Raw genomic sequence first — 20,622 nt, 5'->3', positions numbered from 1 at the left:
AATGTTCTCCTTTTTCAAGCTTGGATGACATGGACTATCACAGTTCATATATTTATACCCCCTTTAATTGAAATAATCAATCAATTAAGTTACACCAAACTTCCGGACCGTATTAACCGGAAGTGACATATGCGGCTCATACTGCATTTCCGTTTACGTTTCGTATACAAAAAAACCTATTAAACCAGCACTTATTTAAAAGCAGATAGTCAGTGGTACATCACACTATATCCATAGGTGAGAATGGCACAAAATAGGAGACCTTGAAACAGCAAGATTAGATAAACAGTGTTTTACTTCCGTTCTCCGTAACCGGAAGTGACGAATGCGTGTCACCGCTACGTCCCATGCGTTCCATGCGGCGGCCATCTTTGGATATACGTCTCATCCACATTATTACAAATCTAAGGGACCCGGCTTTTTCCACTTTCTATGGCCGGAAGTGGCGGATGCGTTTCACAGTTGTGTTCCATATAGTAGCCATTTTAATTTTCATTCACAGTGTAGATCCGTAAAATTCTTGTGGATGACGTCATTCGGAACAAATAAATGAAAGATGCCATATCTCCTCAACCAATCTTAGCTGTACTTTATATTCCAGGCCAGTCCATCCCTATTACCGGGAGATAGGCATTTGATGGGAATATATGTCCTTATTCCAATATCTCAACTCGGAAAAGAGGGAGAATAAAAATATCATTAATAACAGTATACTCGATATTATAAAACACCCCTATAGAGACTATAATGTATGTGTCTAGTACACTAAAAAATCATTCTAAAAACCATTTCAATTCAAAATCTGAATTGTGCCCTTCTGGTAAAAGTGTGTTAAGATTAAAAATCCACCTCATTTCGCTCTGTGCTAATTTAGTTTCTGTATTTCTGCATTTCCAGTTGCCTCTAATTTGTTGAATACCTAAAAACTTTTTATTCCTTTCTCACATTTGTCATGAACCAATGAAAAATGTTCGGACAGTGGGTGGGTCTTGAGGCCCTTTTTTATATTATAAATATGCTCTGCCATTCTTGTTTTTAGGCATCTAGTGGTTTTGCCTATATACAGTTTTCCACAATGGCATTCTATAAGATAAATTATGTTACGTGAATGGCAAGTAATAAATTCTTTTATTCTATATTTCTTGCCCTTTACTTCGAATTCTGTAATTTTCCTTTCTATCCCATTTTTTGTGGTGGATCTGCACATGAGGCATGATCCACAACGATGAAAACCAATACTCCGTTCGCTTGCTGCTTTTTCTTTTTGTAGTGTGCTTTTAACCAAGATGTTTTTAAGAGAAGGAGCTTTTTTATAAATAAATCTGGGTTGATCTGGTATAATATCGCATAGAATCGGGTCGTCTTTCAAGATTCTCCAATTCTTTCTAATGATACCCTCAACCTTCTTGTGGTGGGCCCCATATTTAGTTATATATGCCCATTCATAATGATTATCTTTTTCCTTAGGTTTGGGTTTCTCTTTAAGCAGATCCATTCTATCTAAGGTGCATACTTTATGTCTCGCTGTTTCCAAAAGATCTCTTGGATAACCCTTCTGTTGGAAACGTGTGGGCATTTCTTCTGTTTGTTCTTCTAAAGTGCTCTCGTTAGTGCAGTTCCTTTTCAGCCTTATAAATTGACCCAACGGAATATTTTCCAGCCATCTTTTATGATGTTGGCTGGAAATTTCAATATATGAGTTGGAATCCGTGGGTTTTCTATGTGTTTTAGTACAAATTTTGTTATTTTCTATATAAATAAACAAATCTAAAAAGGCTAAAAACTCTTTACTAATATCAAAGGTCAATGAGATATTAAAAGAATTCCGGTTAAGATCCTCACAGAACATGCTTAAGGGCACTTCTCCCTCTTGCCAGATAAAAAAGATATCGTCGATATTGACGATGAACCGCCACCAGCAAACCAGGCTTGCCCCCATGGTGTGAATAGCACCATGGGGGCAAGCCTGGTTTGCTGGTGGCGGTTAAGTGCCCTTAAGCATGTTCTGTGAGGATCTTAACCGGAATTCTTTTAATATCTCATTGACCTTTGATATTAGTAAAGAGTTTTTAGCCTTTTTAGATTTGTTTATTTATATAGAAAATAACAAAATTTGTACTAAAACACATAGAAAACCCACGGATTCCAACTCATATATTGAAATTTCCAGCCAACATCATAAAAGATGGCTGGAAAATATTCCGTTGGGTCAATTTATAAGGCTGAAAAGGAACTGCACTAACGAGAGCACTTTAGAAGAACAAACAGAAGAAATGACCACACGTTTCCAACAGAAGGGTTATCCAAGAGATCTTTTGGAAACAGCGAGACATAAAGTATGCACCTTAGATAGAATGGATCTGCTTAAAGAGAAACCCAAACCTAAGGAAAAAGATAATCATTATGAATGGGCATATATAACTAAATATGGGGCCCACCACAAGAAGGTTGAGGGTATCATTAGAAAGAATTGGAGAATCTTGAAAGACGACCCGATTTTATGCGATATTATACCAGATCAACCCAGATTTATTTATAAAAAAGCTCCTTCTCTTAAAAACATCTTGGTTAAAAGCACACTACAAAAAGAAAAAGCAGCAAGCGAACGGAGTATTGGTTTTCATCGTTGTGGATCATGCCTCATGTGCAGATCCACCACAAAAAATGGGATAGAAAGGAAAATTACAGAATTCGAAGTAAAGGGCAAGAAATATAGAATAAAAGAATTTATTACTTGCCATTCACGTAACATAATTTATCTTATAGAATGCCATTGTGGAAAACTGTATATAGGCAAAACCACTAGATGCCTAAAAACAAGAATGGCAGAGCATATTTATAATATAAAAAAGGGCCTCAAGACCCACCCACTGTCCGAACATTTTTCATTGGTTCATGACAAATGTGAGAAAGGAATAAAAAGTTTTTAGGTATTCAACAAATTAGAGGCAACTGGAAATGCAGAAATATAGAAACTAAATTAGCACAGAGCGAAATGAGGTGGATTTTTAATCTTAACACACTTTTACCAGAAGGGCACAATTCAGATTTTGAATTGAAATGGTTTTTAGAATGATTTTTTAGTGTACTAGACACATACATTATAGTCTCTATAGGGGTGTTTTATAATATTGAGTATACTGTTATTAATGATATTTTTATTCTCCCTCTTTTCCGAGTTGAGATATTGGAATAAGGACATATATTCCCATCAAATGCCTATCTCCCGGTAATAGGGATGGACTGGCCTGGAATATAAAGTACAGCTAAGATTGGTTGAGGAGATATGGCATCTTTCATTTATTTGTTCCGAATGACGTCATCCACAAGAATTTTACGGATCTACACTGTGAATGAAAATTAAAATGGTTACTATATGGAACACAACTGTGAAACGCATCCGCCACTTCCGGCCATAGAAAGAGGAAAAAGCCGGGTCCCTTAGATTTGTAATAATGTGGATGAGACGTATATCCAAAGATGGCCGCCGCATGGAACGCATGGGACGTAGCGGTGACACGCATTCGTCACTTCCGGTTACGGAGAACGGAAGTAAAACACTGTTTATCTAATCTTGCTGTTTCAAGGTCTCCTATTTTGTGCCATTCTCACCTATGGATATAGTGTGATGTACCATTGACTATCTGCTTTTTAATAAGTGCTGGTTTAATAGGTTTTTTTGTATACGAAACGTAAACGGAAATGCAGTATGAGCCGCATATGTCACTTCCGGTTAATACGGTCCGGAAGTTTGGTGTAACTTAATTGATTGATTATTTCAATTAAAGGGGGTATAAATATATGAACTGTGATAGTCCATGTCATCCAAGCTTGAAAAAGGAGAACATTCTCCGAAACGCGTCGTTTGGACGACACGGACATCTGTTTTTTTATCTGCATCGCCTGATTCCCTACTCCAACCTCCGAATGGAATAAGCTTTTTGCGGTGGTGCGACGAATATTCCACCGGGATCGGATTGCCTTTTTTTAATAAGAGGCTCTCTGCCCACCGCAAATCCAATAGAGGGTGAGATCTTGTTTGGGATTGGCACACTGTTATTTTATCTGTACGTTATTATACATGTACATTGTTTTTATGTAATAAAGTACTGTGGTTTTATATAAAACCTATTTGTTACTGCCATCATCTTTGTTACAAGGGCGCCGATGCACACATCCATTATTCTATAACTTGTATTCTGTGATTAGGGACATGATGTTCCCTTTGTGAAGTGTGACGGCTGCCTAGGGTAACATTTATTGCGCACATCAGGAATATCTTTTGTTTGTCTACCCCTTCTGTTGCAAGGCATGCGAGTATGTATGTTGCGTACGACTCTGATTGTCCAGTACTTGTGTGCGCTCATCTCCAGAGCACGCACAGAGCAAAATCTTGCACGATACATCTGCAAAACTGACTAGGTTTCAACTCTGCATCAGCTTCACTATGTATGTATTTATCTGTATAATAATATCCTAAGGACTGTCCCGTCTCCAACATGCATGTGCAGTGGGAGCCGGGGAACAAGCTGCTCCTCCAGCTGCTCCTACTGCTAGTGCAATGAGACAGACCCTCGCCAATTCAGGGGTAGAACAGCAGGCAGAGGCGGAGCAGCGGGCAGACTGAGGTGCATAAATCCAGTCCATTTAAAGTCAGACTGCTATTGGAAATACTGAATCAGTAGGTTGCATTTAAATAATGTGTAGAAACAGGAACTACTTTGAAAAATCAGGGTGTAAACTTATTGAGCGCATTTGTACCCAACAGTATTGTACCCAATAATGCAGCATAATGTAATAAAATGGTGAGGTGCGCACAGATGTAATGTGATATAAAGCGGCTCTGCAGATTGTAGCTGTCAGTTTCTGGGGCAGTTTAGTAAATGAAATGAATCATGTAACAGTTTGCTATGGGCAGATTGCGCTCTTTTGCTATTACATCCCTACTAGGTGTAAAATCATGCACAAAGTAGAACATTGTATTGGGAAACGTATAAATCCATTCACTTGGCTTGTAATAGAATTGCTTTAATCTTTTCCAGCAATACCGTGAACCAAGTGCTGTTGGGCAACCAGGATATCCAGGTAACGTGTCCTGTGGGTGGTGTTGTGAAGATCAATGAACCTTTGGTAGATTGTAAAGGAGAGATATTCGATTTCTGGATCATATTTCCTACACATTCTTCTAGAACAGGTTTTTTTGCTTTCACCTTTCACTTTTCTGTGTGTGTGATTTTATGTCTTTCTGTTTACGCGATCGATGTAATTGTTTTCTGTGTGTAGAACGTCACACTAGCTATGATCTAGGTCTTTTCCTTTCCCACACTTCTTCCTTAGATGGTTCCTCATCTCTCACAGGGCCGGATTAAGGCTGGTGGGGGGCCAAGGGGCAATGAATTTGTGGGGGCCCTAGTGATGGCAGTTCATGTGTGCGTGCGCACACACACACCGCACCACAGAGTCTTACCTGATTGCTGTGGCATGGACAGGGATAGCCCACCACCGCACCTTCAACAGATATGGCCGTCTCAGGGGTCACCGTCTCGCGGGATTTTACATCCCTATCCTGTGAGACTCACTCTACACTTATGACATCCTCGGCGGCTGAATAGCTGACCCACAGGAGGGGACTCCTTCCTCAGAAAGTTTTGTCTGACTGACTTCACACAGCACTGTGTGGAGGCCCCTAATGTGTGGGAGCCCCGGGACAACCGCCCCTGTCGCCCCTCCCTTAATCCGGCCCTGATCTCTCAGTACATGAACCCTCAGGGGAAGCGTAGATCATTTCAAAGAATTAAAGTGTAAAGTGATTCTCATATCTTCTTCTCTGGAGACTTCGACCCCTATTTCATTCCAGTTACCACTCTAATGTTACAGGTTCGAAAGGTGAGAGAGGATTTCCGGGACCGAAAGGTGATCAAGGAGAAGTTGGCCCTGTTGGTCCACCAGGTAAAATAAAAACAAACAGTACAAAGCTAAGAAAGATATATAAAGGGATTATTTCTAGCTAGGAGAATAAGTAATACAGGAGCGGTAGCAGTATGTTCTATTCAGCTCTGAGGCAGTAGTCTGAAGCAGTGGGACAAATCTGCAGATACAGGGGATAGACTTGGACGGAAAGGCTGCTATACATTATACGGTATAACAAAGCAGCCCCTCCCGCAAGGCGCCAAGATCTGCCTAAATCAATTTAAAGCGAGGCCACACCCCATATGAGGTCAACGAATCAATGCAATCCCATCAAATAGAGAGTCTTAGTAATGGAAGTATGACTAGACATTAAACAGGCCGCATATAAATATATGTTACTGTTACCAAATATTACAGCAGTACATTTGCTGGTAAATTCACATTTTTACATCCCTGCACAAAGCCACCTATCTCATGACTATAAATGCTCATGAATATCAGTGAGAGTGAGCAGATCTCCCATGCTGGCAGTACTAGGGTGCTCGCTGGCTGCTGAGAAGAGTCCTGTGATGTCATCAAACTGGAGGAAAGTTCCTGCTGTCAGGACTCTCTGGCTCTGATCTGACCTTCAGGCACTGACAGCTGTCATGGGACCAGAGTCACAGGATCTGCAGCTCACACAAACAGCTATTTAGTCTAATGCAATTGTATTATTGTACGAAATAGAGAAAGACAGAGGTACACAAATGTTGTAGCTAAAATTTTGGCGGGAGGAATGCTGGCGTCAGAATACTAACCGCGCCATCCCGCTGTTTAGAATTCCGACAGGGGTCTGGAAGCAAACTGCTCCTTACCCCTAACCCTCCCCCCCCTCCCTCCCGCAACCTAACGCTAACCCTCCCCGGTGGTCCCTAACCCTATACCCCCTTCCTGCAGCCTAAACCTAACCCTAAGTTTAACCCTAACCCTACCCGAGGTGCCCAACCCTTCCTCACCGCAACCTAAAACTAACCCCTCTCCCGCAGTCTAACCCTCCCCCCACAGCCTAGACCTGAATAAACACCCCCACCCCCTCCAGTTTACCTCTCCGACGTCCCGGCAGTCACTTGGTCGGATCCCGTACTCATGTTTATAGCTTATTTTATCAAGAATAGTAGGTTTATAAATAACTTTACATAGCATTGAGGCATTTACACAGACTACACTATTGATGTTAGATTTTTCAAAACCTAATGTTAAGTCCACTTAGAGGCCAGTTCAATTAGTCGCGTGCTGGACGAAATTTCTTAACGTGGCTAAAAAACCCTCGGCTATGACTTTTTGCTATTCAATTGGAAAATCTGCGCTAACAGGGGTCACGGAGGGAGATTACGTGGATTTTCATTCGCAAAACCCTGAGCAGGTGAAAAGTAGGGAAAATATTGTAAGGTAAAAATGTAAAAACCTCTGGGGCACCCCTCCCATTTAAATAAATAAATATTGACAATTTAATTTGTGGAAAAACACTTACATAGAAACATAAAATCTGATTAGATAAGAACCACTTGGCCCATCTAGTCTGCTCCCTTTTTATCCTTTAGTTCAGGGATGGGGAACCTCCGGCCCTCCAGCTGTTGCAGTTTTAGCATGGCCAAATAGCAACCCTGTAATTCAACAACAGCTGGAGCACCAAAACTTCCCCATCCCTGCTTTAGGTAATCTCAACCCTTTTTTTTTTTTTGTTTACTATCATTTCCACTGTCAATAACAAAGGTAACAATTAGCCATTTGACATGTTTTAAGAACATCAAATACTCTGCTTTTGGTAATAACATTCTATACTGTTATCCAGTGTTAGTTGCCATTTCTGGCGTTCAGGTGATTTCCCCCCTTTTTCATGCAGTTTCCCCAAGTCGCACACTGTAGAATTAACACATGGGTGGCATGTTAAGCATTTTGAAATTGGATAGCAAGGGCTGCGGGAGCGTGCATGCTGAACATAGGTTGCAATATAAGTGCATTAAGTCGACCAGTGATAAAATCTTACGAGGTTATTTGAATTCCCCCCTTAAAGTAGCATTTCATATAACTTTTCTATCGTTGTTCAGTAGTATTTAGCATTTGTTATTCTACACACACAGTCCTATTTTGCTGAATACAAGGAAGTATCTGTCTTCTTTATGCAATAAATATTAGGCATTAAGCGCATAAGTTTGAGTGCGGCTGCATCTGGCACAATTTGGCTGGGCCTGCGACGTAGCGGCCATACAGTACGCATCTCTGGCTATGTCAAGTCAGGCGGCCATCGGATGTTTTGTTGCATCCATGAAGTGGGTGTTATTTGGGCGGTAACTAGCTGTACGCACATAATAGAAGTCAGCGTGTACTAGGCATGTAACCAGAGTAGTGCCATATTCTGCGTCTAGCGTTTGCCGAGGAGACGCCCCATTGTACCTAACAAGGGTAGGTGTAAGTGCTAAAAGTAGAGATGATGACTGCTTACAAGAGCTGGGGGCGAGGCAGGCGCAGGATCTGCGTGACGCAGAATACGGATGTTAGCATAAGTTTTCCGGCGGCGGACAGAATGTTTAGCAGAGCTGCATGCAGGTCAGTGTCAGGCTGTAAGTGTGCATTGAAGGGTATTTTGTTAATCTTACATGACAGTGTTTTGATCTATTTCAGGAACCTTCCCATATGATCTGAGTTCCTTGACAAGGGTGAGTGTTGGGAATGAGGGTGTAGCTAGATCTACAAGATGTATCTTCATGAAACCATAGTGAATTGTTCTGTAAATAAGGATTACTTGCAGCAGAATATAATTTAACGTTAATTGAAGATGTTCCCAACGTCATGGTCGGCTAAGAAAGTAAAACAGTGATGTTGCAAAATATGAACTCCCATACAAGGTGCACTTGATGCGCAGCGCAAACCACATTGGGAGAACGTCTCTGAGAAGAAGTATTCCGAAAATACTACAGGTTGAGTCTCCCTTATCCAAAATGCTTGGGACCAGAAGTATTTTGGATATCGGATTTTTCCGTATTTTGGAATAATTGCATACCATAATGAGATATCATGGTGATGGGACCTAAGTCTAAGCACAGGATGCATTTATGTTTCAATTACCTTCAGGCTGTGTGTATAAAGTGTATACTTTATACACACAGCCTGAAGGTAATTTTAGCAATTATTTTTAATAACTTTGTGCAATAAACAAAGTGTGTGTACATTCACACAAATCATTTATGTTTCATATACACCTTATACACACAGCCTGAAGGTCATTTAATACAATATTTTTAATAACTTTGTGTATTAAACAAAGTTTGTGTATATTAAGCCGTCAGAAAACAAAGTTTCATTATCTCACTCTCACTCAAAAAATTCTGTATTTCGGAATATTCCGTATTTCGGAATATATGGATATGGGATACTCAACCTGTACTAAGTTTATCCTGTTTCATGACTATGGGCCGTATTCAACAGCTGTCAGCACACGGGGGGATAGGTGTCATCTGGTGGACACCCGGCCGGCGGGGAGGGGAGCAGCAGCGGGGATCGGCGTGAGCATCAGCAGCAGTGGCCAAATCTGACAGATTTGGGATCATATTGAATAGGTCATTGTCGGATCCTTTCCGACAATGCTTGTCGGAATGGATCCGACACTTATTGAATATACCCTTATGACTCATTATACTGAGAGGATGTTTGGCTCTTTGTAAATGACTATCTATTGCTCAATACTGTGAGAATCTGATATATACATACAAGCATTTAGCCTATATTATGTACACATTTTTGTAAAATATATTTATTTTTCATCCACTAGGGGTCACTGGAGTACCCTTGGGATATGGACGGCTTCCGTAGGAAACAGGGCACTGAATATTTAAATTTAGAACACTCCACCCCTCCATATCCCCGAGTACCTCAGTGTTTTTTCTGTGCTTGAAGTAGCAACAGGTCAATGTGGCTGGGTCCACGATTCTTTTGAATATTTTTTGATTTAAGTGATTTTCTTTTTTCATACACATCCCTTTCCCCCTTCCAAAAGGCAGGGTCAGGGATAGTGCAAGCTGCTAATAGCAGCTGTGGCGTGTCGGTCCTCACTGAATGAGCACCCTCACAGCCAAACAGATCCTCCTGCACAGGCTGGCCGGCGCTTGCAGAGAAGCCCCGTCGGAGCCTCACCACAAGCAGCAGGAGTCGAGGTATGTTGAACATAGAAACATAGAATTTGTCGGCAGATAAGAACCACTTGGACCATCTAGTCTGCCCCTTTTTTTTTTTTTTTACATTATTTTTATCTCTAACCTTATTTGATCCTTATTTCTTTGTAAGGATATCCTTATGTCTATCCCATGCATGTTTAAATTGCTCTACTGTCTTACCCTCTACCACCTCTGATGGGAGGCTATTCCACTTGTCCACTACCCTTTCTGTGAAATAATTTTTCCGCAAATTTCCCCTGAACCTCCCCCCCTCCAGTCTCAGTGCATGTCCTCGTGTCCTATTGCTTCTCTTCATTTGGAGAATGTTTCCCTCCTGGACTTTGTTAAAACCCTTGATATATTTGAAAGTTTCTATCATGTCCCCCATTTCCCCTCTCTGCTCCAAACTATACATATTGAGATTTCTTAGTCTTTCTGGGTATGTTTTGTGATGTAGGCCATGCACCATTTTAGTTGCCCTCCTTTGTACAGTTTCTAATGTATTAATATCCTTTTGAAGATATGGCCTCCAGAACTGAATACAGTATTCTAGATGAGGCCGTACCAATGACCTATACAGTGGCATTATTACTTCTTTCTTTCTGCTGCTGATTCCCCTCCCAATGCAGCCAAGCATCTGACTAGCCTTCCTCATTGCCTTGTTACATTGCTTACCTGCCTTTAAGTCATCTGAAATAGTGACTCCTAGATCCCTTTCCTCCTCAGTAGTTTCCAGTATAGTGCCATTAATACTGTATTTAGCTTTAGGATTTTTGAGACCCTAGTGCATCATTTTGCATTTTTTGGCATTAAACTGTAATTGCCAGACTCTTGACCATTCCTCTAGTCTACCTAGATCCTCAATCATTTGTTTTACCCCACCTGGTGTGTCTACCCTGTTGCATACCTTTGTGTCATCTGCAAAAATGCATACTTTCCCTTTAATGCCATTTGCAATGTCACCAATAAAGATATTAAAAAGCACTGGTCCAAGTACAGATCCCTGGGGAACTCCACTGGTAACATTTCCCTCCTGTGAATGCACTCCATTTACCACAATTCTCTGTTTTCTATCCTTCAACCAAGATTTTATCCATTCAATAATCCTAATATCCAATCCCAAACTTTCAAATTTATTTAGCAGTCTGCGATGTGGAACTGTGTCAAAAGCCTTACTAAAGTCTAGATAAGCTATATCCATGGCTCCACCTTTATCCATCACTTTAGTCACACAATCAAAAAAGTCAATAAGATTTGTTTGACATGATCTCCCCCCAGTGAATCCATGCTGTTTGGGATCCAGTAAATTGCCGGATTTGAGATAATCTACAACTCTTTCTTTTAAGAGTGTTTCCATCAATTTCCCTTCTACTGATGTAAGACTCACTGGTCTGTAGTTGTTTGCCTCTTCCTTGCTTCCACTTTTGTGCAGTGGGACTACGTTTGCTCTTTTCCAGTCCCCTGGAATTATCCTGTAGCTAATGACTGGTTGAATAATTCTGTCAATGGTGCTACCAGCACCTCTTTAAGTTCTTTTAGTATCCTTGGATGTATCCCATCTGGCCCCATAGATTTGTCCACATTCAGCTTTGAGAGTTCTGTTAGGACCTTCTCCTCTGTAAATGTACTTGTTTCATTTTCCTGAATATCCCTGCAACTTAACTGTGGCCCCTTCCCCTCTCTTTCAGTAGTAAATACTGAGCAAAAATAATCATTAAGATGATCTGCTATTAAATTGTCTCCTTCAACAAGTCCCAGTGTCCGTCTTTAGTTTTATAATTCCGCCTTTTATTTTTCTCCTTTCGCTTATATACCTAAAAAAAGTTTTGCCTCCTTTACCCACTGACTGGGCCATTTTCTTCTCAGCTTGTGTCTTTGCACATCTGATTACCTTCCGCTGCCGCCCCGCTGTGTGGGGACATTGTTTGAGTGATGCCGGGATCCCTCTGCAGACGCCGCCGCTGCTCCGGTCCCCACCGTTGCACGGCCGCTGTTCACAGCGCTTCAAGACGCGCTCCCCGCTCTCAGTTCCTGCACGACCCGCTACCCGGCTCCCGCTGGTGGCCCCACACGCTGCGCTGCCCGCCTGCACTGCATCCGCAACGGAGCATGCAGGGGGTAGGGGGGGGGCATTATACTGTGATTATGTAACACAATCAGCGGCATGAGAGGGAAAACCTGCAGCAACAGCAGTATGCTAGGCTGCAGGGTTAATTACACAGGATTTCATATAAATGTCACTTTAACCTGCACTGTGATTATATGGGTAAGCATGGCAGCCATTTCTAACCATGCTTCCTGGGTCTTCCTGTTGTGATTCCAGATCGTTCCAGTACTACATCTCTACTCCACCGGAGGCGCAGGGGTGTTAGTGGGAATTTGGGATCACATTTCATAGTACTGGCCACGTGTACTGCACTTGACCAGATATATATATAGAGACACCTTGGTACTATTTTACTGAGTCGTGCAAGTGTCTGTTTTTTGTGTATTGTATTGTCTGTCGCCATAATGAGTAAGGCACCAGCAAAAACTAAAAAGCTTAATTGCAAAGTCTGTAGCAGTGTGTTAGCGGATGGATCTACCACATATACAGTATGATTTGTGGATTCGGTTCCGAATAAAAATTCTGCTCCGGTTTTAAAGACAATTTCCTCCCCGGACCCTCCATGGGAAATGCTAGCCAATGTACTGGCTGGGTTGCAATCAGAATTGACCGCCGCTCGACAGGAGCGGGAAACGCCAAGATCTGAGTCTAGGGTGAGACCGCCAGAACTACCAGAGGGGTCTCAGCCTTGCGAAAGGTCCAAATCCATTTTGGGTAGACGGGATAAATTTCATATGTCTTATGATTTACCAGTTTCTGCTATGTTGCATTCTGACCAGGGCCGGCTCCAGGGTTTTGAGCGCCCCGGGCAGGCGATGGGAGCGTGGCTTCATACAGGGGGCGTTGTCACTTACGCCCCCTGTACAGTAGTAGCGCCGATGAAAGAAGTGCGGTGCGCGATGATGTCATCGCGCACCGCACAGCAAAGGTCCTCTCCACGAAGGGGAACTAGACGCTTCGTGTCTAGTTCCCTTCGTGGAGAGGACCTTTGCTGTGCAGTGCGCAATGACGTCATCGCGCACCGCACAGTAAACGTCCTCTCCACGAAGGGAAACTAGACGCTACGCGTCTAGTTCCCTTCACGGCGGGGGGCAGCGGGGGGCGCACGGCACATCAGCAGCGGATCTTGCCGTGGTGCGGCGCCCAAAAGTCCTGCTTGCCCGTGGCAAGATCCGCTACTGATTCTGATGAATCCATGCCAGACCTCACGGCACAAGATGAGGGTGAGGAGGGCGAAGTGGAGTCAGATAGTGAGGATTTTAACAGCTCAGGAATTGATAATCTCATCAGAGCGGTGCGTCAGTCTCTGAAGTTTACAGAAACTCAGGAGCCTCTCACAAATGATCAGGTCATATTTACTAAACGACAGAGAACTCCAATAAGTTTTCCTGTGTCGGAGTCTCTTAATAAGATGTTAGTAGAAACTCGACAGACTCCAGATAAACGGTTTTCTATACCTCGCAGATTTAAGTCTAGTTACCCGTTTCCAGACTCGGTGACACGTACAGGGGAATCCACCAATAGTTGATTCGTCAGTGTCGAAGCTTATGAAGAAATTAACCATACCAGTGCCAGCGGCTACTACGCTTAAAGACCCTTCAGATCGCAAAATAGAAACTATGCTAAAGTCCATGTATGTAGCAGCAGGAGTGCTGCTGAGACCTGGCTTGGTTGGTATCTGGGTCACTAAGGCGCTCATAGTATGGATAACAGAACTTAAGTCTGCCCTCCATGACGAACACCTTATACTTCTTGCTGATCAAATGTGTGAGGCTGCGGAGTATCTCTGTACAGCTTCTACTGACGTCTGTCAGCTCACTTCTCGTATTTCATCGTCGCTAGTTACGGCACGACGAGCACTCTGGCTGCCTTCTTGGCAAGCGGAGGCAGAGGTCAAACGAGGTATAGAGGCGTTACCTTACGATGGCAAGAAGTTGTTTGGCCCTGAATTGGACACATGGATTTCTGAGGTTACGGGTGGAAAGTCGGTTTTCTTACCATTGCCTCCACCGGTACCAAGAAGGAGGTACTCTGGACCTTCGTTCAAATCCTTTAGACTGCAGTCCTTTCGCGGACGTGGCAGAGGAACAGCCACGCCTGGTAGACGTGGTCGTGGACGTGGTTTCCAACAAACCAACACAAGTCGTCAGGACGCTAAGGTTACCGACAAGCCAGTGGCATGACGGGCTACCAGCCCATCTCGGTTCTCCAATTGTAGGAGCACGCCTTCAGACGTTCCATTTGGCGTGGTTCCAGACATCGGCGGATGGGTGGATCCGCAATTTAGTGTTAAAAGGTTACAAAATAGAGTTCGACTGTCTTCCGCCACTGCGGTTTTTCAAGACAGGATTGCCTCTGTCGGACGACAAGAGGGCGGTTCTGCAACTTGCCATTCAGTCCCTACTGGATTCAGCAGTTTTGATTCCGGCCCCTGTACACCAACAGGGTCAGGGTTATTATTCCAGTCTGTTTGTGGTACCGAAGCCGGATGGCTCAGTCAGGCCAATATTGAACTTAAAGGGTCTCAATCGGTACGTAACTTACTACAGATTCAATATGGAATCTCTGCGCTCAGTGATTGCAAGTTTAGAGCCAAGGGAGTTCATGATTGCGCTAGATCTCAAGGATGCGTACTTACACATTCCGATTTGGCAGCCTCATCAGAGGTTCTTGCGGTTTGCAATATGCCACAACCATTAACAGTTTTAGCAAAAAAAAACAAAGAACCTAGGCGCTAATTTTTACGGGAAAATTAAATATATTTATATATATATATAAATATATACACATGCAAATATGCACATGTATATCCAGTTTAATCGTATCTCTTTAGTTCCCGTTCGCTGCTGCAAACAAACTTCTGTATGTTTGTAATTGTATATAAGAAATAGGAAAAAGATACAGCAGCGCCTGGGATCAACAATTGTGCTATATTGTATGCTCTGTTGATCCCAGGCGCTGCTGTATCTTTTTCCCATTAACAGTTTTAGGCTCTACCGTTTGGCATCTCGTCAGCGACTCGGGTATTCACCAAAGGGATGTCTGTGATGATAGCTCATCTCAGATCCCTGGCAGTGACATTCGTTCCGTACTTAGAAGATGCCCCTTCAACTTGCGCTGCTAACGTACACCACGGTTGGATTGTCAACTTCAAGAAATCGCATTTAATTCCGTCTCAACGACTTCAATTCCTAGGTATGATTCTCGATACGGTAAATCAAAGAATTTACCTACTACAACAGAGAGTACAGATTATTCGCCATCTGGTACAATTAGTGCTCAAGCCACGCACACTCTCTGTACATTTGTGTATTCGCCTATTAGGAACAATGGTGGTGGCTTTCGAAGCGCTTCAGTTCGGAAGATTTCACTCGCGTCCATTTCAACAGCATGTGCTCGCACAGTGGTCGGCCTCGCATCTGCAGATTCCCCATAGGGTGAGGTTGTCGCCAAGGGCGAGGGTGTCTCTACTCTGGGGCTCAAGGTACACAGTTTAATCGCAGGCAGCGGCTGGAATTGAATAATTCTAATGGCGAACGAGAGTCTCAGAGGTTGGGGAGCTGTAGTTCAAAATTGTCAGCGACAGGGTCTCTGGGCGGATCAGGACAGATTGCTGTCTATAAATGTCCTGGAACTCCGCGCAATTTACAATGCACTACGACAAGCAGTACACATGCTTTGCTCTCAGACTGTCCAAGTGCAGTCAGACAACGAGACGGCAGTCGCATACATCAACAACCAAGGAGGAACGAGAAGCCGCATGGCAATGCGGGAAATAGCTCGAATCCTCAATTGGCCAGAATACCACCAGGTGATATTGTCGGCAGGGTTCATTCCGGGAGTGGACAACTGGGAGGCGGATTATCTCAGCCGTCGGGATTTTCATCCAGGAGACTGGGCCTTACATCCAGAGGTGTTTCACATGTTGGTCCACAGGTGGGGTACCCTCAGGTGGACCTGATGGCATTTCGCCACAATTACCAAACGCCCCAGTATGTGTCCAGAACGAGAGATCCAAAGGCAGTGGCGGTGGATGCTCTCACAATCGCGTGGCCGTACAGCCTCGTGTATCTGTTTCCACCGTTTCCGCTGCTCTCTCGGTTGCTAAAACGGATCAAAAGAGAGTCCGTCAACTAGTGGTGCCTCATGGGTCTCGGAGAGCTTGGTTATCGGATCTCCGCGGACTACTCGCATAAGATCCTTGGCCGCTCCTACTACGTCCAGACCTGTTACAACAGGGTCCGTTCTTTTACCCCGATTTAGTGCGGCTGCGTTTGACAGGGTGGCTGTTTAGACCACCCTCTTAAGGAGAGAGGGCATTCCAGTATCGGTTATACCAGCCATGTTACAAGCTAGGAAGCCGGTTACGGCAGCTCATTATTACAGAATTTGTCGTGCCTATATAGGTTAGTGTGAAGCTCGGAAGTTTCCAACATCATCTTTCAAGTTATCCCGTCTTTTGTTATTTCTACAGACGGGGTTAGATGGAGGACTGCGTTTATCTACACAAAAGGTGCAGGTATCTGCGTTGTCAATTTATTTTCAAAGACGATTGGCGCTATTGCCGTCGGTACACACTTTTCTACAAGGTGTCCTCCGAGTACAGCCTCCATTCATTCCACCTACAGCGCCATGGGACTTGAATCTGGTTTTAGATTTCTTACAGTCTTCATATTTTGAACCCTTACAGCAAGTGGATATAAAGTTTCTCACTTGGAAAACAATTTTTTTTCTAGCCTTAGCTTCGGCAAGGCGTGTTTCAGATTTGGGTGCCTTGTCATGCAAGCCACCGTATTTGGTGTTTCATGATGACAGAGCGGAACTTCGGACGAATCCCGCTTTCTTACCAAAGGTAGTGTCATCTTTTCACATCAATCAACCAATAGTAGTTCCTGTGTTAACAGCACATTCTGGAACTCTGGATGTGGTACGCGCATTACGCGTTTATGTATCCCGAACGTCTACAGTTCGTAAGACGGATACGTTGTTTGTTCTCTATGACGCTGCCACGATGGGTTGGCCAGCTTCTAAGCAGACCTTATCCAGATGGATAAAACTGACTATACATCAGTAACAGCTCATCCGACACGTTCTGTGGGAACTTCATGGGCAGCTGGTCGTAGAGCTTCTACGACGCAGCTTTGCCGTGCGGCTACATGGTCTTCAGTGCACACGTTTGTGCGCTTTTTACAAGTTTGATACGTTTTGCGACATCAGCATCTAGCTTTGACCGCCTAGTGTTACAGGTGTCAAACAGCTCTCCCGCCCACGGGGGAAGCTTTGGTACGTCCCAAGAGTACTCCAGTGACCCCTAGTGGATGAAAAAGAAAATAGGATTTTGGTACTTACCAGGTAAATCCTTTTCTTTGAATCCATAGGGGGCACTGGACGCCCACCCAGAGCAGTTTTACCTGGCTTGTAGTAAGCTCAGGGGATCTTATGGTAACACATTTTCACCGACTGGTTCAAATGATAAAGTTCTATCGGTTATGGTGTCAACTGTTTAGTTGTCAGTAACGTTATGTGTCAACTTCGTTGTTGTCCGTTATGTTATATGTAATACTCCATTGTCAACCTCTCTATAGTTCCTGTTCGGCTCAGTAAAAAAACACTGAGGTACTCGGGGATATGGAGGGGTGGAGTGTTCTAAATTTAAATATTCAGTGCCCTGTTTCCTACGGAAGCCGTCCATATCCCAAGAGTACTCCAGTGCCCCCTATGGATTCAAAGAAAAGGATTTACCTGGTAAGTACCAAAATCCTATTTCTCTGACGTCCTAGTGGATGCTGGGAACTCCGTAAGGACCATGGGGAATAGCGGCTCCGCAGGAGTCTGGGCACAAAAGTAAAGCTTTAGGACTACCTGGTGTGCACTGGCTCCTCCCCCCATGACCCTCCTCCAAGCCTCAGTTAGATTTTTGTGCCCGACCGAGCAGGGTGCAATCTAGGAGGCTCTCCTGAGCTTCTTAGGAAAAGTTTAGTTTAGGTTTTTTATTTTCAGTGAGACCTGCTGGCAACAGGCTCACTGCATCGAGGGAGTAAGGGGAGAAGAAGCGAACCTGCCTGCTTGCAGCCAGCTTGGGCTTCTTGGCTACTGGACACCATTAGCTCCAGAGGGACCGAACACAGGCCCAGCCTCGGAGTCCGGTCCCAGAGCCGCTCCGCCGGCCCCCTTACAGAGCCAGAAGCAAGAAGAGGTCCGGAAAATCGGCGGCAGAAGACATCAGTCTTCACCAAGGTAGCGCACAGCACTGCAGCTGTGCGCCATTGCTCCTCATACACACTTCACACTCCGGTCACTGAGGGTGCAGGGCGCTGGGGGGGGGGGCGCCCTGAGAAGCAATAAAAACACCTTGGCTGGCTAAAATTACATCACATATAGCTCCAGGGCTATATGGATGTATATTAACCCCTGCCAGATTACAGATAAAAGCGGGAGAAAAGTCCGCCGAGAAGGGGGCGGAGCCTATCTCCTCAGCACACTGGCGCCATTTTCCCTCACAGCCCCGCTGGAAGGACGTCTCCCTGACTCTCCCCTGCAGTCCTGCACTACAGAAAAGGGTTAAAAAGAGAGGGGGGGCACTAATTAGGCGCAGTATAACTATATACAGCAGCTATAAGGGGAAAAACACTATATAGTGTTATCCCTACATATATATAGCGCTCTGGTGTGTGCTGGCATACTCTCCCTCTGTCTCCCCAAAGGGCTAGGGGGGTCCTGTCCTCTATCAGAGCATTCCCTGTGTGTGTGCTGTGTGTCGGTACTGCTGTGTCGACATGTATGAAGAGGAAAATGATGTGGAGGCGGAGCAATTGCCTGTAGTGGAGATGTCACCCCGTAGGGGGTCGACACCTGAGTGGATGGGCTTATGGAAGGAATACGTGAAAGTGTTAACTCTTTACATAAGAAGTTTGATGACATGGGACAGCCGGCTACTCAGCTTGGGCCTGTCCTGGCGTCTCAAAGGCCATCAGGGGCTCTAAAACGCCCGCTACCTCAGATGGCAGATACAGACGTCGACACGGATACTGACTCCAGTGTCGACGACGAGGAGACGAATGTAACTTCCAGTAGGGCCACACGTTACATGATTGAGGCAATGAAAAATGTTTTACACATTTCTGATAGTACAAGTACCACTAAAAAGGGTATTATGTTTGGTGAGAAGAAACTACCTGTAGTTTTTCTTGCATCTGAGGAATTAAATGAATATGTGCTGAAGCGTGGGTTTCTCCCGATAAAACACTGTTAATTCCTAAAAGGTTATTGGCAACGTACCCTTTCCCGCCAGAGGATAGGGCACGTTGGGAAACACCCCCTAAGGTAGAAAAGCGCTCACACGCTTGTCCAAACAGGTGGCACTGCCGTCTCCTAATACGGCCGCCCTTAAGGATCCTGCTGACAGAAAGCAGGAGACTATCCTAAAATGTAGATACACACATACTGGTATTATACTGCGACCAGCGATCGCCTCAGCCTGGATGTGCAGTGCTGGGGTGGCTTGGTCTGACTCCCTGACTGAAAATATCGATACCCTTGATAGGGACAGTATATTACTGACTGTAGAACATTTAAAAGATGCATGCGTGATCCACAGAGGGATATTTGCCGACTGGCATCAAGAGTCAGTGCGCTGTCCATATCCGCCAGAAGAGGTTTATGGACGCGGCAGTGGTCAGGTGATGCCGATTCTAAAAGGCATATGGAAGTATTGCCTTATAAAGGGGAGGAGTTATTTGGGGTAGGTCTATCAGACCTAGTGTCCACAGCAACTGCTGGGAAATCCACGTTTGTACCCCAGGTAGCCTCTCAGCATAGGAAGACGCCATAATATCAGGCGCAGTCCATTTCGGCCCCATAAGGGCAAGCCAAAAGGCTCCTCAATTCTGCCCCGTGGCAGAGGGAGAGGAAAAAGGCTGCAACAAACAGCCAGTTCCCAGGAACAGAAGTCCTCCCCCATTTCCGCCAAGTCCTCAGCATGACGCTGGGGCTCTACAAGCGGACTCGGGTACGGTGGGGGCCCGTCTCAAAAATTTCAGCGCACAGTGGGCTCGCTCACAGGTGGACTCCTGGATCCTTCAGGTAGGATCTCAGGGGTACAAATTGGAATTCAAGACGTCTCCCCCTCGCCATTTCCTAAAGTCTGCCTTACCGACGACTCCCTCCGACAGGGAGGCGGTATTAGAAGCTATTCACAAGCTGTATTCCCAGCAGGTGATAATCAAGGTACCCCTCCTGCAACAAGGAAAGGGGTAATATTCCACGCTATTGTGGTACCGAAGCCGGACGGCTCGGTGAGACCCATTTTAAATCTAAAGTCATTGAACACTTACAATGGTGTCTCTGGACATCAAGGATGCTTACCTCCATGTCCCAATTTACCCTTCTCACCAAGGGTATCTCAGGTTTGTGGTA

The 20,622-nt window shown here is 44.4% G+C and overlaps 1 protein-coding gene across 4 annotated transcripts in view; it reads left to right on the top strand.

Moving 5' to 3' along the window:
* Positions 1 to 20,622, top strand: part of COL18A1 (collagen type XVIII alpha 1 chain) — a 333,914-nt gene that overhangs the window by 280,335 nt on the left and 32,957 nt on the right. For all 4 annotated transcript variants that reach the window (XM_063933311.1, XM_063933309.1, XM_063933308.1 and 1 more), the window contains 3 exons: positions 5,043 to 5,085; positions 5,878 to 5,949; positions 8,572 to 8,606. In XM_063933311.1, coding sequence (XP_063789381.1) covers positions 5,043 to 5,085; positions 5,878 to 5,949; positions 8,572 to 8,606 — 150 coding nt within the window. The remainder of the gene's footprint in view (positions 1 to 5,042; positions 5,086 to 5,877; positions 5,950 to 8,571; positions 8,607 to 20,622) is intronic.

This window comes from Pseudophryne corroboree, chromosome 7, assembly GCF_028390025.1.
Source record: "Pseudophryne corroboree isolate aPseCor3 chromosome 7, aPseCor3.hap2, whole genome shotgun sequence".
NCBI classification, from domain to species: Eukaryota; Metazoa; Chordata; class Amphibia; order Anura; family Myobatrachidae; genus Pseudophryne; species Pseudophryne corroboree.
Note: the sequence above shows the minus strand (reverse complement) of the source record. Positions and strands in the feature narration are given on the sequence as shown.